This window comes from Hyalella azteca, unplaced genomic scaffold (genome assembly GCF_000764305.2).
Source record: "Hyalella azteca isolate HAZT.00-mixed unplaced genomic scaffold, Hazt_2.0.2 contig9714, whole genome shotgun sequence".
Lineage (NCBI taxonomy): Eukaryota > Metazoa > Arthropoda > Malacostraca > Amphipoda > Hyalellidae > Hyalella > Hyalella azteca.
Window position 1 is genome coordinate 269,456 of NW_025939776.1, and position 17,669 is coordinate 287,124.

At 38.8% G+C, this 17,669-nt stretch overlaps 1 protein-coding gene and 1 long non-coding RNA gene across 2 annotated transcripts in view; both read right to left on the reverse strand.

Moving 5' to 3' along the window:
• LOC108671342 overlaps nucleotides 1–2,603 on the reverse strand; it is an 11,326-nt gene extending 8,723 nt beyond the window's left edge. Inside the window, exon 1 of the long non-coding RNA XR_007156890.1 lies at nucleotides 2,594–2,603. This is a non-coding gene — a long non-coding RNA (uncharacterized LOC108671342). The remainder of the gene's footprint in view (nucleotides 1–2,593) is intronic.
• Nucleotides 2,604–9,463: 6,860 nt separating this feature from the next.
• Nucleotides 9,464–17,669, reverse strand: part of LOC108671337 (calcium-activated chloride channel regulator 1) — a 56,056-nt gene continuing 47,850 nt past the window's right edge. Inside the window, exons 12-14 of the mRNA XM_018158863.2 lie at nucleotides 16,637–16,843; nucleotides 15,075–15,293; nucleotides 9,464–14,734 (exon numbers count right to left, since the gene is read on the reverse strand). Coding sequence (XP_018014352.2) covers nucleotides 13,722–14,734; nucleotides 15,075–15,293; nucleotides 16,637–16,843 — 1,439 coding nt within the window. The 3' untranslated portion in view covers nucleotides 9,464–13,721. The remainder of the gene's footprint in view (nucleotides 14,735–15,074; nucleotides 15,294–16,636; nucleotides 16,844–17,669) is intronic.

Genomic DNA, 17,669 nt, shown 5'->3' on the forward strand with positions numbered 1-17,669 from the left:
AATGTTTTTCAATTAAAAGAAATGCAATACTTGATTTTTGGAAATACGATGCTAAAATTAATGATCCGTATTAGAATTCAATAGACGTTACGATTTCTGAATTATCTTCAAAAGTTTGTTTTCGTTCGTTTGATCAGAAGTTTTTGTTCGTTAGATCAGAAAGAGAAAAAGTTTTCGTTAATTTGATTAGAAACAACATAATTATTCATTTTCTTGCACTAAGTATACGAGTGATTAGTTCGACTCTGTTATGAGTGATCGTTCGACTCTGGATGATCAATGTTAGTTCATTGATCATCCCGCTAGATTGAATACCTAGCGGGAATTATCCCGCTAGGTATTCAATTCAGTAGCACGTTAGCCCACGTGATGTAGGTCTGCTCGTCTGAACTCTGAATTGCGTGTTTAGTGTGTATGATGGAAAACTCTGCCTAATGATTACATAATGAAGTTTAGTTAATTGCAGTGAACTTAAGAGACAAATTTTCAACTAACTAATACTTTATATAAGTCTAATTTTAATTGTTGAGTGAAAGGTGCAAGCATAAAACTTCAAAGTGGTTAGGTACTTTATAGAAACTGAGCAAGGTAGTGTACGTATTTTAAGCCTTTAAGAAGTTCAGTTTTTGCCTCAAATAACGATGTTGGGTAGAAAAAGTGGTCTTGGTGGATCGAAATAATATATGAACCTTCGAAATTAGAATTCCATCCTGAATGTTAGAATCCTCTAACTGAGTTTCAGCTGCAACATCAGTCACTTTTTCTTTCCTTTGGACTTTCAATTTTCCACCATTGGTTTCCACACTTACTTGATTTGCTTCTGTATCCTTTGTGGGGACAGTGGGGTTGGTGTGTTGACTCCGCTTCTGCTTAGTATCTGGCCTCAAGTCGTTTGTGGCTTTCCTCTTTGGCCTATCAGCAATGGTGACTGCTGTCTCCATTTCGGCCTCGGCCCACTCGTCACCGGCAGCTACAAAGTAGTTCAGTTGAGAGTCAGTGAAATTTTCACATTCCGTTTCTCCACCAGGGGGCCCTGGCGCTTGAAAATCTTTCTTTTTATGTTTGTTCATTTAAATCGGCAAGATTGAGCTGTTTTAAGATTTGGCTAACTGTTAAACAGATTGTTTACGCTAGACTGTCTTATACGTCTTGCCAGCACAAGAGACAAATCGAAACTCCCCCCCGATAAGGATGTTTTCACCTCCGGGCTGCGAAACGTTCTGAAAACGTGCGGTAGATTTTCAGAATCTGAGAAACAGCATTTCCGTTTCCAGTAGTTCGGATGATGAAAATGTAAATAATGAAGTGTGCACGATAATTACGTGGTGCTTGCAAAAGCAGACAACACAAAATTTTTTTTGCGCTGATTAATGAATTATTGAAAATGTCCCTCCTTTTATCTTTACCCTGACAATTTATATGACTTTATGGATGAATCTGTTCTACTGAGGAACAGCAAGTCGAGAATCAACACTCAAATGAAGTATTATGAAAAGACGAACGAAAATTGACCTAATATTCTATCTAATCATATTCTATCTATGTATCTGTCAAGTGAAGCCTTTTGAAGCGTTCGGCGATTACCTCATAAAATTTCGCTATCGTACTATTCGTACATGAAAGTGCGTGTGAGTACGATGTGATATATGCCATCTCATATCAATTGCCGAAATAAGCTATTTTAATCGTTAAAAGTCACTAAATATTTATATATTTAACTTTTAAAAATTTTAGCTGAACGAACCTTTCTTGAACTCTTTGGATGAAGTAAGGATTGAAAATTTAGAATAGTATTTTAAAATCTAAACCTCTCATGAGGCAGAAACAACAGATCCGTAGGGTAACATGGGGCAAAGGGACCACTGTGGGTCACGGGCCCATAGCGGGTTTCCCGCTAAGTATGGCAGAAATTGATCCGTGTCCTCTACCGCCGGTCGACAGTTTTACTGGGCTGAAGTGTACGGCTTTACGTATTGCTAAGAGTTTTCGTTGTTAAGTTAGTTGGGAATAACTGTTCTAGCCCAGATGGAAGTTTTTTTTTGCTGCTAAACAAAATAGATTGCTGTACATGAAGCTTTTGAAATTACTGTAAATTATATTTTGAAAGTATTATTTATAAGAATAATTTTTCAGTTCAAGTTTAGGCTATTAGCTTTTATAATAAAATGTTGACACGATATAAATTGAAATGATATCTAGTGGGGCAACGGGCGCCCATGGAGGATTCAAAATCTCCCGGTGAAGTCTTGTCTTGTACATCATTAAATTTGTCTCAATGAGCTTTTAAAAACGATTACTAGCTTTTTGAATTACAAATTAAACTTGATATTGTATGATTTTTTTTATTTGCCGCCTCAAGGCAGCAGGTTCTAGTTTCTAGTTATGCGTATGATGCAGCGTATCATTTAATTAATACTATTAAATATTAATGACCCCGTATCGAGTTATTGACTCATGCCTTGCCAAAAGTTGATATCAACCAACACCAATGAGCCAAAAGTTGATGAGTTTTTATGGTGTTGGATGAAATCACGATTAAGTACGAATTCCCTGCATATAATATCTGGATTATCATTATGGACTAAACTGGAACGAAGTTTTTTCTGATCAAGTAAATATATTTTATCTATCATAGATAAATTTTCCATATCAAGGAAGAATATTTATAATAGATATTTTAAGCCACGAATATATATTTTTCAAGTTAAGGATATGATTTTTTAACTTGTTAATAAATGAATATGTGTAATATTTAATTAAATTTTTATTATTTTGAACTGTAAAGTGTTGTTTTAACATTTTTAAACACAAAATATGCAATTGGGGTAAAGGGACTAGGGGTGGGCCCCTTGCCCAATTAAGGCCCATGGGCTCATTGCTCCAGGGGTGGGGCAATGGGAAAATTTTGACACTTTTTACAAAACAGTGTTGCATTAGAAATTGAATAACTCTATAGGCGTGTAATTCACATCATACATTCCTGATTAGTTGTAACTAAACAAAACAAAGAACTACCTCGTATCCGTTAAAACTTCATCAAAAAATTTGGTTTAAAATAAGGTGGGGGGGGGGCCGCTGCTCCATGTTACCCTATTACTCGTCGCCAGATGACACCGGACATCACCTTGCCGGTTGTACATCGGTCTCTAGCTATTATGTCGTAGAAATAAAACGCTACTGATCAATATATTTCTCATTCTTGTTCTTGAGTTGGATATATTTTGAGCGCTGCTACAACAGGACGCATTTATGAGGATTCGCTTTGCGCAGTCAGATTTTTGAGCGTGCCTTGACATATAATGTAAATAAATATAAGCTGTTTCAGCGTTTTTTAGGCAGTAGGCCTGTCGCCGATTCTATTCTTAACATCGCAGAACATTCACAGCTTGTTGCGGTCTCGAATACGCAACTCACTGCTACACTTGGGCTTTGCTTTAAACCGCCCTGACTACTTGCCGAATCTGACCAGAAACTGACGTACAGAGCTGGGATTGAACCCGCACCTCTCTGCTCCAATCCTACTACCCTGAACTGTAACCACTGGACAACTCTACCCAAATGAAAGCCAATGTTGCTAACTTTTACAGCAGCCGTGTAAATAATTGCGGTCACTAAAAATGTGTTGACTCCAGCTATCCTTGCAAGCTCTTTTTAATTGGTTGGTTGTCTAGAGACATATTTGAGCGTTAAATTTTAACAAAAATGATGAATGCGTGTACAAATATAATGCAAATCATTTATTTAAATTTCAAGTATAGCAGTAACCCAGTATTTTGGACTGAGGTATACGAATTTATTGCGAAAATCTAGCTAAATTTACTACAAAAAATGAAATTTTCCGCATAACAAAATAATGTGCTTAACAAAGATTATTATCTTACCATATCTCCAATATAAATATTTGTATTATTTTAATATTAGCCTGGCTTGAAAAAAAAACACTCAACATTTAGACAATAAAATAATATAGATGTTATCCAGCTAGAGGAAAAATATTCGGTGATATTCATATTCGAACACAGAAAAATATATTGATGCCTAAGGTGATTTAGAAGATCAAGATCCAATACAATTGTGAAGTGTACGTATGCAGTTGTCTTCTTTTGGATGCTGCATTTGGACTTCCTGGAAGGTTGAAAATCCCGCGCACACACACACGCATTGGTCACTGTCGTGAATGCCAACCTTGAGATTAATTGAAGGCCGGATGTGCGAATTATTGGTCCAGGAACTAACCTCTTGGTTAATATTAAATTTATCCAATCATTTATTAATGGTGAAGTTGCATGCGTTGCTGGAGGACTTAAAAATTTTGTTGCTGTCGTTTCATGTCCTAGAGAGCGGACATCGGAGCATGTTCCACACTGGGTCCTTGTTGTCTTAGTCTTGGAGGACGGCAAGGCACTCTAGGACCTGGCAGGTTTGGACAACATGGAGGTTAAGTCGAAATTCTTGAATTATTATACACGGGCGCGGCTCCAGTCTGCTGCTCCGCGGTTCCAGGTTGCATACAGGCACTTGGAAAACTCCCCACGTAGGACGGAGGAAACCTTTGGGGAATATTCGCAGGGGTTATCGGCCTATGATGATAATTCATTTGGGCTTAGGGAGCACCATTCATGGCGTATATCTGAGGCATTACTGGCGGAAGACAATTATTCGGATTTTATTGAGTGGCACTACAATGACGATTGTTGAAAGACTAAGAGGTGACCGGCTGTATCTGTTGTCCGTTTGCGCCATTATGCATAAAAATTTGAGGAGGAGCCATCACATATTATTAGTTTTACTGACATTGCAGGAAAGGTCCAGGATTTCCAGTGTCATGTTAACCTTAGAACGCCAGTGAACAGTGGGGCTGACTTACGAAGCATGTATTCGAACATTAATAACTCGGCGGGAGGTTTTAGTTCATGCGATGATTATTCGGATTAATCACGTTATATGTTTATGGTTTTGAATTCTGAAGAGAATTTTCAACCCCGAAACATGATGATCCAAGGCAAGAACTTGGCTACACTGACGCTGTGGGACAGGTCGGATGCATTTGCGTTCCAGTTGCGCACTACGTTATAGGCTGTCGGCAGGGCTGAAACGAAGCCTGTAGTCCCGGTGGTTGTATTGCTGTATTAGGTTGAAACGAACTTGGATTATTAAAGCACTGATTTGAATTATATCTTGTACCAAATCCAACACTTGCATCAGACATTTAGCCATCATTTGCTCCGCACACGTGGTTTTAGATTGCGCAAATTGGACGCTAAAGCGTCATTTGTGCAGGCATTACGAATTGGCAGTTTCCTTGAATCTGGCCGCAATTATTCAGTAAAGGAGACTCGGGCTGCATCTCAGACGGTTAAATATTTTCAGACGAAGTGAAGATGCTGGGTTAGGGAACTTGCTAATGCTTACGATAAGAATGTTCACCCGCAGACTGATGCTGCAAAGCCACCTGCTGTTCTTTATCAGGAATTAAATTTTGTAAAATCTTTTCTTCTAGGCTGTTGTCATTATTCTCACTTAAAAGTTCCGCCAAATTTTTATCATTAACCGGTAGAGTAACTTGGATATTGTACTGTCGCAAGACAACGAGGTTGTCTCTATCCATTGACGAGTTTCTCGCCTTTGCTGCGGTCGTCACGCGAATGATTTCCAAGCCATCGCAGCGTCCAAACTGTCACTTCTGATGCATCAATGAAGGAAGTACAAGCCTTATCCTGAAAGCATCCTTGATACTAGAATGTCTGTCATTACACGCAGGAAATTATTTCAATTAGAAAGAGGGCTCATTTTTCCATGTCTATTATTATTTCAAAATCGTTTACACTAAATTTGACTGGAGCTTACTTACAATGAGCCCGTTTGGGTATCTTATTTACAAACTTTCCATGCTACTGTCACACGTCATTGTGAGTAACTCAACACTCAATAACATTTGGATGTCATCATGATGAAAATCTTCAGATATTTGTATTCTAAAAAATATACTGCGAAATAATTCTTCACGAAACTTGGTTGAAAAAGAGGAATCCAAGCTAAAATTGTAGTTTATGATTTAGTAGAGAAGGAGTCATAATTGGTACAAAGCTCACATTTTCGTAAATAGGAATTGTAATGGAAATAATGAGATCAAAACTGCACATAAGACGAACGAACTGGTCTAAATGTTCTTAAAGTTTTGTCAAATTGATTCATGTTGCTGTCTTTCGTCAATCATCATAATGAAAGTATAAAAAATAAAAATTTCCCAATAGTGAAAATATGTTTATGTCTAAAGTTTTCCCTTTTTCTCTGATGTCCCTCGATTTTTCCGTCAAATGTATTCATTAGTCAATTAATTGACACAAATAATGGAACAAGAAATTGAAAACAAATTATAATCACTGCTGGTCGATGATTATTTCCAGCTGGGCAACTAATGCATGCTCATTATTTCCTGTAAGGAAATTTTTGCTTGAAGAATATCATTAATATTATAGAACGTTCGCTAAGTTTCTGCAAAAAAGTTCAACACGATGCCACTTTTATGCGCTAATGTTGAGGGAAGACATTTAGTTCACTTATCGTGGATGCCTCCTCTTGGCGACACAAGCTTTTATTAATTCCTACCGAGACAACGGAACGGAATATTTTGCCGGTGACGTTGGAGACAAAGCTCATGCACTGTGTGCAAGCCGAGTAAGAAGTGTGGTGCGTGGCAGTGCACGAAACTTCACAGCTGGTGTCCTTGAATTTCAGAAACTGTTGGAAAAATATTATTTATTTTTATAATTGTCTCAAAGACATGTTTATGATGAAAATAAAGAGGCTATTTCTACATATAAATATGTTTATTAACGGTAAAATTTTGGCGAACGTCTACTCTAGAATGTATGCTTATACTGTATAGAATAAAAATGCAAGCAATTGAAACTTTTGACAAAAATAGTGGTAGTAAATTCTAGCAAAATTATAATGATGGCACGGATGTGGATTATAAATCATAATGTTAATTGTTATAAATCATAATGTTGACGCTGTTATACGTAGGAATTAAACTCTTCGTGAAGAGATTAAGTTAGTCGTTCGGAGTAACGTTCGAGCTGCAGGGCGTTTGAGGTGACCTCGAGTCGGGCGTGTTTGTAGTGATAACAAAATTGATCATAAAAATTCTTAACTTGACATCAAAGGGATTAATTGAATTATGAGCGGACCTCCGTTCACCCCAACCGTCGTCAGAAGTCGTCAAGTTGCAGGACCTGTCAAGAGCATTGCGCTGAGAGACGTTTTTTAATTTGATAGTTGATAGTTTTTGTTATTGAGTTAACGCGCACAAGGAAACACGTAAAGAATTTGTTTATGTACAACTAGTTAATAGAATTACGGGTGACATGTGTCTTCACATAGATGCCATGGGTGATCTAGAAAATGTGGGTACTTCTATCATGATTTGTGGAATAATACCATATCGCTCAAGGGTAGATTTTACAGCTTGAAATTTTGTAAACAAACAAAAAATAAATTATATAAAAAGGGAATTGCTAAAACAGTATTGAAAAAATATATCCAAATTAACAAACAAATAAAGAATGTCACATAATATTCAGCTTTTAGACTTAATTATTGCTTATGTTCAATGGAAAATCGAACATTTAATTGTCTCATTCACTTATTTATTATCTAGCAGTAAAGCTCAATTGAAGTCGAGTTCAATGGAAGTTCATCTCTTTACAAGTAGAACTTCATAGAAGTGAAGCTCCAGAAGTAAAGCTCTACGGAAATAAAAGTTATATAGAAGCATATTTCATGCTAAAGTTATTTTGGATGAAATGCGATTTGACTTGCTGGCACAAAATAACTCACTCGCTTTAGAACATAGCTAATATCGGGACAATTTTGTGTTTAGTTTAAACGAACGGATAATTTGCTACGTGAATAATTCAGAGAATTCTTTTGCTGGTAAAAATAATTGAAAATTTTGCCGTACATTTGATGTTTTACAAAAAAAGTTTGCTTTTAATCCGGGGATTGATTGGCTTTGGTCTCTGCACCAGGTTTCAATGAATCTCACCCAATAAAATAACTAACTATTTCAATTAAGGACGGTCTTTTGAATTCAGTCGGTATAAAGTTGTTGTTCCGATCAAATTTTGTGAGTGAACGGTTTCGTCATTAAGGAATGTTTCTAACTTTCACCGAAGGTTGAATGTTATATGGAACATTCGCTACGTAGATAGCGTGTTGGTAGCACGATTTAACCGGCTGAGATTTTGATTCGAATTTTTTTATTTATTTTTGCTCCGCTTGAAAAAAAAACGATACGTTATTCTTCTTCTTCATGGTACAACAGCTTCTTCAAAATTGAAGAAAAAGTCCACTACTGGAGGCGGTGCACATGCCCTCGACAGCAAAAGGTCTTGCCGAAAGCCTGCTTGAAGAGTTTCATGCTGGTATGATGACTGTCCAGTGGACTGCCCTCAACCAACCCTGCACGGCTGACTGGAACGCCGGTAGGTATATGTTGCTGCCACGACTCCGGCACTGCGGTTGTTCCATATTCTGATAACCGAATGAAAAAAAGGAGTGTATGTGGCCATTTGTTCTGCTGCGTGGGACTTTTGAGTTTTGTTGGTGCCATCTTGTACGTGTGGCTGGCTGGCACAGTCCTGGCGGAAGTTGGACTTCAACCATAGCGATGCGGCAACCTGTGCAGAATGCATGCTTTGTCCCTCGTTCTCCTTAGATGGAACTGATTCAAATTATTATTAGGGTGTACAAAAATTTGCCCGCGTCAAAACTTACTATATCGGAATGTTTAAATTCTCATGTGAACTATCATCAACAAAGAAGCAAAAAGCGCACGTCAAACACCTCACAAAAGTGGTAAATGAAAGGAGTTTCCATGTTTGCAAATTACAACCGAATATATGGTTGCTTACTAATAATCTTTTCAGGATTTTGCTTTAGGAATGCGCGTTTAAAAGAATTTAGTCAATCGTAATTGCGTTTGGTAAATGGCATACAAATCAGTATTGAATAGAATAGAATAGAATAGAATAGAATAGAAGTGTCGGCGTTGAAGACATAGGCCCATGGCCTGTTGCCGATTCTTGAACTTTTCGTGACGTGATTCACAAGGGATCCGGCCTTTGCAACCCGATCTTTCCATAGCTGACGATTGATTGAGATAGCTGCTGGACTTATTGCCTGCTCCGTAATTTGCTAGGCATTTTAAGACTGAACATATGCTCCTGCATAGCTTCGTCTAGTCTGTTTTTGAAGATGTTCGGATTTGAAGCCTTACATTTGTTGAAAAAATAACAGAGTATAAATAGTATTTTCTGTAAATAAATTTAGGGTCGTTTCATGTCACCGATGACATATAAATTATGACATTCATTAATGTTGATAATCTCATAATAGGCTGGAGTTCAGCAATATTCAACCATCAGCGCATGCAGCAAACGGAAAATGAAACTAGGAGGAAACACCGGCTATTTAATGCCAAATATGTACAGAAAATGAAGCATCAGACATGACTAGAAATTAAAGTATAAAAATACTATACAACTTATCAGGAATAAATTCAAGTGTTCGAGTCACTTGGCATGTTTAATTGCAAATAAAAGGTAAAAAATATTTGTAAAGTTTATCAATAGCTGAAACTCTTGAAAAAATTGTTGGCGCAGCATGAGACATACTTTACATGAATAATAAAATACGTTTATAACTTTGGATTTTTGATTAGTTAACTAAAGAGCATCCATAGTCAACACACCTCTTATATGACGATTAGAGGATCATTAAACATAATTACTATCATTCCCTGTTGCTTGCTCACTTTTCGGTTGTTCGCTCTTCCAGGGAAATCGGTCACAGTGAAAACATCAGAATCTAGAATGTATAATCTAACGTACACGGGACATTTGAAATTACGGGTTCGATTCCTTAAAATGACACTTTAGAATATTGCTCAGAAGATAAAGGTGCTAATAGACGAAGTAAAACAAAATTAAAGTTCGCCGACGATATGATGAGAAGCGCTTCATCTTACAACGATCTCAAGCATAACAAGACGTCGTAAGATGTGCTGAAAGCAAACGGATATATTTATTTAAAATTTCAATATTAAAGAAAATAGAGAGCATATCGGTTAAAGGTAATTCCAAAGGGTGGTAGTTGGCTTACTTAAATTCACTTCAAGGAACCTACACAGATGGAATGACGATACAGAATGGCTCGGGACTAGTTGAATACAGCTATTTAAAAAGAATATGGAATATTATGGCTGGAGTTCAGTCCTTAGACATTCAGACCTCTGACTTTCAATATAAAACAATCGAGATTTCTTATTCAATTGTAGTAGTGACAGCTTTATGGGCACACGGTTCACTCAGCCAAGAATTTTCTTCGTGAAGCGTCACAAAATCAACATCACCAACAACATTCAAGATTCCGAGTAAAGAAACATTTTTAAATCAAAGACAATTAGTTCATCAGTCGCGTGGGGCGGAACGTCTCAAATGGCCGGAAAGGTGCGACGTTAGCACCTCGGCGGAACGAATAACGAAGACGAAAAGAATGCGAACAACAAAAACAAAGACACTCATATAATAGCGGTCGCTTACACGAAACGCCGGCCCTCCGCACATGTGACAGAAGATAAGTGCGGAAATCTTGCTTACACAACAACTTAACATCAAATTACGGAGTTATCAGGGAGCTCTACACTGGAGAGCTTGAAAACAATGTATTAACATGAAATCTCGCAGTTGAGGATTACATTTTTAATAAGATTTCAGGGCAGATAATATGATATTTGTTTAGCTAGAGACGCGTCTCGCAAGATCTGCACGAGGATTCCCACACAAATTGACGATACAAATTTAAGTGCGCAGAGGTTAAACTTAGTCACATTTATATTCATGAGAAATTACAATCTTATGTAAAATATATAAATTTTAATTATGATTATTCCCTAGTATTTTGCATACAAAGATTAAGTGAGAAATGTTTTACAAGTTTGTACATAACTAAGCATACGATAACAATTATTGTGCAGCGGATGCGTATTTTACAGTGAGATTGCATGAATCAATACAATTCGATCAAACTATCCTCTAACATCCACAATTATTGAGATGAACCTTACACAAGAATGACACCAAGATTCCGTTCCAGTGACACATCAACAATACATTGCACGTATTTAAAACCTTATTTATGACGTACTTCCTCCATCAGATGTACGTATGCAGCCCGGTCACAGATTTGTAACAATTTCTTCGGCCATCTATTGTACTCTCGAACAAAGATTGTGGAAATGATGTCAAAAATGGATGTGATAACAAATTTCTGAATTCATTCATGTTTGTATATCGCACCGAAATTTGGGAGCTTAATCTACGGTGATACTCACGCTGCCTGCGGACAAAACTGTATGTCGTTCCCATTACACAATCAAAGTCAACGGAGGGATCGTTCGGTAGAGATAGCAGTGATCACCTGATAGCTGCTGAGGTGGATACACGAGAATGTAATCACCCTGAGATACTAGAACAGTACATAAACTTTCTCTGACTTAGTTTCTTTTTACACTGAAATCTTCAAGAAATGGGCATAAAGTTTGAATTTACTGGCCGAACAGAGAAAGATAACAGTATGGCAGGAATGCTGTAGAAATAATATATTAAATCGCTGAAAAAGCAACAAACACAAATAAAAGTTTAATGAAGCTGTAGTCTAATTTTAATGATGGTTGGTCAGTTCTTATTAAGCCTTCTAATTTAAAGAGACTCGTGTAAGGTCTTGAAACTGGCGATTTGCACACCCCTGCGCCTGACGATCTAGCATGAGCTTTATCAGAGATGAAGTTTATTTATTTCGAAGCATTTCTTGCGACCATTAGCAAATTATTTTATTGAAGAGAAACACAATCTCAAGTTTTGATACCAAGAACGACTAAAAATAAATAACCAGGAAATAGTTCATTAAATAATATATGACGCAAACCACCAGACTGCGTAAAAACTTAAATAAAAATTAATAATAAAATATGATAACTTATTTTCAATTTAGTATAAAACGTATTATTTGAACCACTGCGCATAAAAGTTAAACAATTGCGTCCTATCAACAAATAATGCGACAGTTATACCGCAAAAATACAAGTGCTTTGCAATTTAAATTTTTAGTCGCATTGCGATGGATCTTGATTGCAATTTTTCCTACGCAGAAGACCACACGAGTTACACGAAGACTCCAGATACTAATTGAATAGGTATCTTTCTTAAGAATTTATAACGTATTGGACAGCGACATAAAGAGCGAAGTTATACGAACAGGTAGCGTTGCTCACCTTTCTCACATGAATAATGAATCGCACCTGCATGATCAACCAGAAAACAGAAATCGAGCGCTAATTATCGGGATAGGCATAAAATAATTTGGATGATAAAACTTTCTTCAACCCAGGGCAAAAATACTAAAACTTTAATGAATGTAATCATGGCTGCTCACTGGCAAATTATTCAAGAGGAAGTTCATTTTGCGAAAATTATAATTAAAATTTGGCTTCCATTCCTGCAATTACTGAGCATCACCTGGAATTTGACTGATAGATGAATGAAGCAATTCACAATTTTCCAGACACATTGGTTGTACCAATCATTGATGACGTGATAATGTTAAATAAAATTCCTGCACTGATCGCGGCATTAATTAAAAATATATAACAAACAATATAAAATGAACAATTTAAATGATTTTAGCGCTGCGTTCAACTTTCCGAGAAATCTCACCAAGCCGCAAACAAAAACTTCATACGCAGAATATCAATGATTATTCGCAGAATATTCTACATCGTTATGAGTATCGTCAGAACACAAATAATCATGCTGTCATCTCAAGCTCTAATCGTCACTCTAAATACGACAAAGCTCGCAACGAAGCCTCATTTGCATGTTCTTATACGAAAACTTGACGCCGCGAACAACGGTAGTGTAAAAGTAGAGTTAAGAGAGATCACTCGGTCGTAAATAGTATCTATATGAGAAGTATCGATAGGACATGTTTAGGCACATTTCACTGAAGAGTTTCCTCTTGAAAAGAGGACTCTACATGGACTTTGCACTATACGGCAGCCTCATTCATTACACCTCCTTCGTAAGCCTGAAATATTTCCAGCCAGCCATTGGAGAGATTGCTGTAGAAACGCTGCTAAAATGATTGTCCATGTATGAACGATAATAGCAATCAACACCTGATTAGTTACGAGTATAAATTACACTAATAGAGGAAACTAATTTTCTCTACAATCATCACAGTTATTAGTTTAGAATCAAGTCCCACTTCCAACTCAGGAGTCAGGTGACATACATTTTCTTGTCACGAATATCCTGTTCCAAAATTTCAAATCCCGGATTAAATCAAGTTTCGAATATCACTAAACGGAGCCGTTGAAGCTAATGCGTCTGCTTTTTGTAAACGGATAGATCGCTATACAGTAAGTAACACCGAATAAGTCGCAAAGACTACATTGAAGGAAGAATATCTTACGACTCCAGACTCCAAGTTTCCGCTGAAAAAAGTCGTAAAAGTGCGATGATTTAGGCGAGTGCGGCAGACACTCAACTTCTTTGAAGTCAATAGCTAATTAACTGGAATCAAAATAAAATACATAAGCACTCCTATCTCGGTCATGAAAATAAATAAATCACTTCAGAATATCATCGAAAATTCTCTTAGACCTGCGTCACGTTACGCCGTCGTCGGTCATGCGGCAGTGTCGTCGCGGAATGTTCCTGCGGAATTTGCTGCTGATGGAGTTCGTGATGGTCCTGTGGAGGAACCATCTGTTGCTGCTGCTGTGAGGGGGAATGCATGACGTGGTGGGGATTCCAGACACCTGAGGCGGCAGGTCGGGCGGTTTCAGTGGCTCCAGTGTCGAGGCGGTAGACGAGCATTGAGTCGGATGGTTGTGTGGATATAAGTGAGCCGCCATCAAATGGAATGTTATCTTCGATGTATCTGCCGTTCATGGTATGGTAAAGGAAGGGGTGTGGGTTGGCAGGCACTCCAAGGTCAGGGGGTAAGTGCATTCCTTCAACTGGTCCGCTGCTCTGGCCGTCAATTGGGCGCCGACGTTCGTGTTCGTTGAGAAGTTTAGACGCAGGCCAGGACTGCACTGGGCTCAGCGGGCGAGGCTCTTTCAAAGTTTCGGTCATCACCAGATCTTTATCAGTCGGCTTGTTGATGGAGTCAGTTTCGCTCTCGGGTTCAGGAGGACTCATTGAATCAGATTTTGGAATTTTCTCCTGCTGGCGCCTCCGCCTTCTCGTCACGATCACCACGTAATAAACAGACAAAACAAGCACGATCAGCAGAAAGCCACAAGCTGCCCCTACGATAGCCAACAAGTCTCGCGTGGACAACAACTCCCGTCTTGGGGCCTCCAAGTTTCCAACTGAGCCTCCAGTGGCCCCGGCCTGAGTTGATCCACGCGTGTTAATTTCAGTTGTCGTAGCTGGTGAAGGAACGAAGAAACTTGCCATAGGGCTCCAAGGTGCAGGAAGTCCCACGTGGCTTACGGCCCGTATCACAATGTAGTAAATGGCACCGTGATGGTGCCAGGGCTTCATACTGTACTCCGTATGCTTGCTTGCAGCTTCCGTGACTGCGACGTCAGTTTTTCGAGTGCCTTTGCCGCTGGCCACCTCCAGAGGGTTTCGACCAAACACAAGCTCGTAGTGAGAGGCTGCAAAAAGATCAAGAAAAGATGTTCAGATTTTCACTATGCTACTTATTTCATCTCCCGATTTTAATCAGACTATAGTATCAATGATTGTTATACGAGATATCTTTCATTGAACATTTTATTATGCATTATTCCGGGAAAAATCTATGGTAGCTGAGGTAGAATACCTTCAGGATTCATAATAAAATATCTGACTTAAAATAATGACAGCTAAATCAAGTCTGTAATCGTTGTCCAAAAAATGTTTTCTGTGACAAGGCGGTCGTTAGCGACATTCTCTATGATTGCCAAAAGGGGAAACGTTTTATTCATTCATCAAATATGCATTAAATATACATACCTTTGCCATGATCCAGTTGATTGCCAGGGGCGGTCCAGTGAAGAGTGACCTGCATGGCGGCAGGGTTGACTATCACCCTGAGGTCCGTCACCCTCGAGGGAGGGTAGGGACTCATCTCCTCTAGGACGTCCACCACCCCCACGATGTCTTCCCGTGCGATCATCCCCGCGTCCTGGGTTCTGGTGTAGGGCATTCGCGACCCGCAGCAATACGGGCCTTCTGTTAAGAAATAATAAATGCTTGCATATAACAATGGAATGACCGATATATGACTTATGCTTTACCGCATGAAAGGTAGGTTAAATTTACTGCAAATTATGCGAAGAAAAGAAAATGTTGATTGAAGAAGTCCGGGACACAGGCAAAGTCGCTCCGTCTCACCTAAGACAAGAAAAAATTAAGGATTATAAGTGAAATAAAAATTATTTGTTACATTGAAAGAAATATCCAGATTGAAACAACCTAAATACCATGAACGAATTTTTTTAAGCAAAACTCGATAAATACCAAGGAAAGAAGAATGAGCGTAATTCCTTCGCCACATTCGAAACCTTCTAGCAGTAGCTGCAGAATAAAATAGAATAAATCTAAAGAACAAAGTGGCGGAAATCAATATAAATTAGCAGAGCAGACAGTAGAAAACACCTGCATCTTCGTCACGTCTGTCGAGACAATAAGAAAAGTGGCGACCGAGATCAGAGTCACAAAAGCTTGAGGCGAGATATCCCGGACAGCCAAGGAAGGACCATTTGCGGATGCGACGCATCCATTGTGCGGCGCGCGAGCAGGACAAAAGGCGACCGCAGGCCAAATTATCCTTCTCTGCAGAACGCGAGCCGTTCAAGCGTAGTTGTCTTAACTGCTTTAATGGCCGACACCGCGACGATCCAGAAAACAAAAGGATGAAATTATTAAGAGCAATTATACGCACTCAGCCGTCCATCACCAGAGAAAAGCGCCATGAATATTTGTGTGATAGCAGAACAGGAATGTCTTTAGCTAAAAGGATAATATACAAATGTAAAGTGTATATATGCATACGTAAATGAGAGCTTGTAAGCACAGAAGAAACACGTTCTATGTGATTCAAAATGTTGGAAAATGAAATGTCATCGATAGAACAAAAATTGAGGGTACTTTAGTAGTAAGAAATTACGAAAATAAACACGAGAATCTAAAAAAAGCATTCTAATTACTTTCGTTCGAAGTTATCATACTTGCTCTTTCGCACAGCGAATCAAAATATGGAGAGTTAACGCAAACCTCTGTCGTAAGTACTGTTTAAAAGTCACTACTACAAGCCATGCATGGCCTTCCGTAACAGTCACTATATAGTACTGACCCTGGCCGTAATTAATAGTCACTACAACAAACCGTGGCTGCAGTGAAGGTTACTACTGCTGCCTCTGGCCGTAAGTATATGGCTGTCAATACTACTGACTATGGTCGTGACAGTCAAACCTACAATTTTCTTCTTAAGTCTGCAATTGTTTCTGTTTTTAATTTCTATGTCTGTCAATGTGCAATACAAATGAATTTTCTACAACGTAGACAAGACGAACCCTGGTCGCTGGGAACAGCGCGTCCTCGGCGGCCCGAAGAGACGAAGTGTCCACTCAGGAGACGAGGGCTGAGCGCTGCGGGGTCCTGGACGACGAGAGCGGCGCGGCCGCTGTGATCCGTCGCCTTCACACGCACCGTGTAGCGGCCCGTCGCCAGCACCGGCAGGTAGCGCGAGTACACCCCGTCGTTGGCGGTGATGTCCGCGCCTGGCGGCAGAAATAAATGAAAGATGTCAGGATAACAGGCATGTTACTCTCACACTGATGTTACTCTTGTGCAAAGTTGAGCAAGACAGACTGCGCGGTTATTCGTAAAAACAAGTCAGTACACTGGTATTGCCAGGACTGCCAACAACCTGCACTTAGCGCTGTAAAAAGCGAAAAAATGGTGGAAGAGAAGTGCTCTTCTATGTTTTCTGTCTTTAAGGCCGAAATAGCTGCGTGATAAGGATGAGATGGTGTAGCTGTGGATAAGGATGAGATGGTGTAGCTGTGTGATAAGGATGAGATGGTATAGCTGCATGACGAGCATAGGATATTGAGGTATGGATTTGATTATAATGGGAGCGATAAGGGGAATATTGAGCGAGGCGTATGATGAGGATAAGGCGGTGAGGTATGACTATGAAAAAGGGTTGTGTTATGATGAACACCTAGAGTGATGCTCATCTTGCAAAAGAAAAAAAACACCTGCCTTAAACTTATGAGAATATAAGTTCTGCGTGTGTCAAGATGAAAAAATCGTTTGACGGAACGTATTCTTCTCATAGGAAGTCACTAAAATAATAGTCTAAACTCATCAGATGGGATCCTACTTAAATAGAATGCATATTTCTCTATGTATTCGTTTGATCTGTATTTAGTGATTTGCAGGACGCAAAGACAAAATATTAAACTGATGAATTCTACCAAAATGGGGGTGATCAATCTAGTATTGAAGGAAAAACATGAATTTTTCGGTCAATTTATATATCTGGCAATGAACTATTTTCTCCGCTGCAGCGTTCTGAAGCTTTCGCATCAAAAAGTAGCA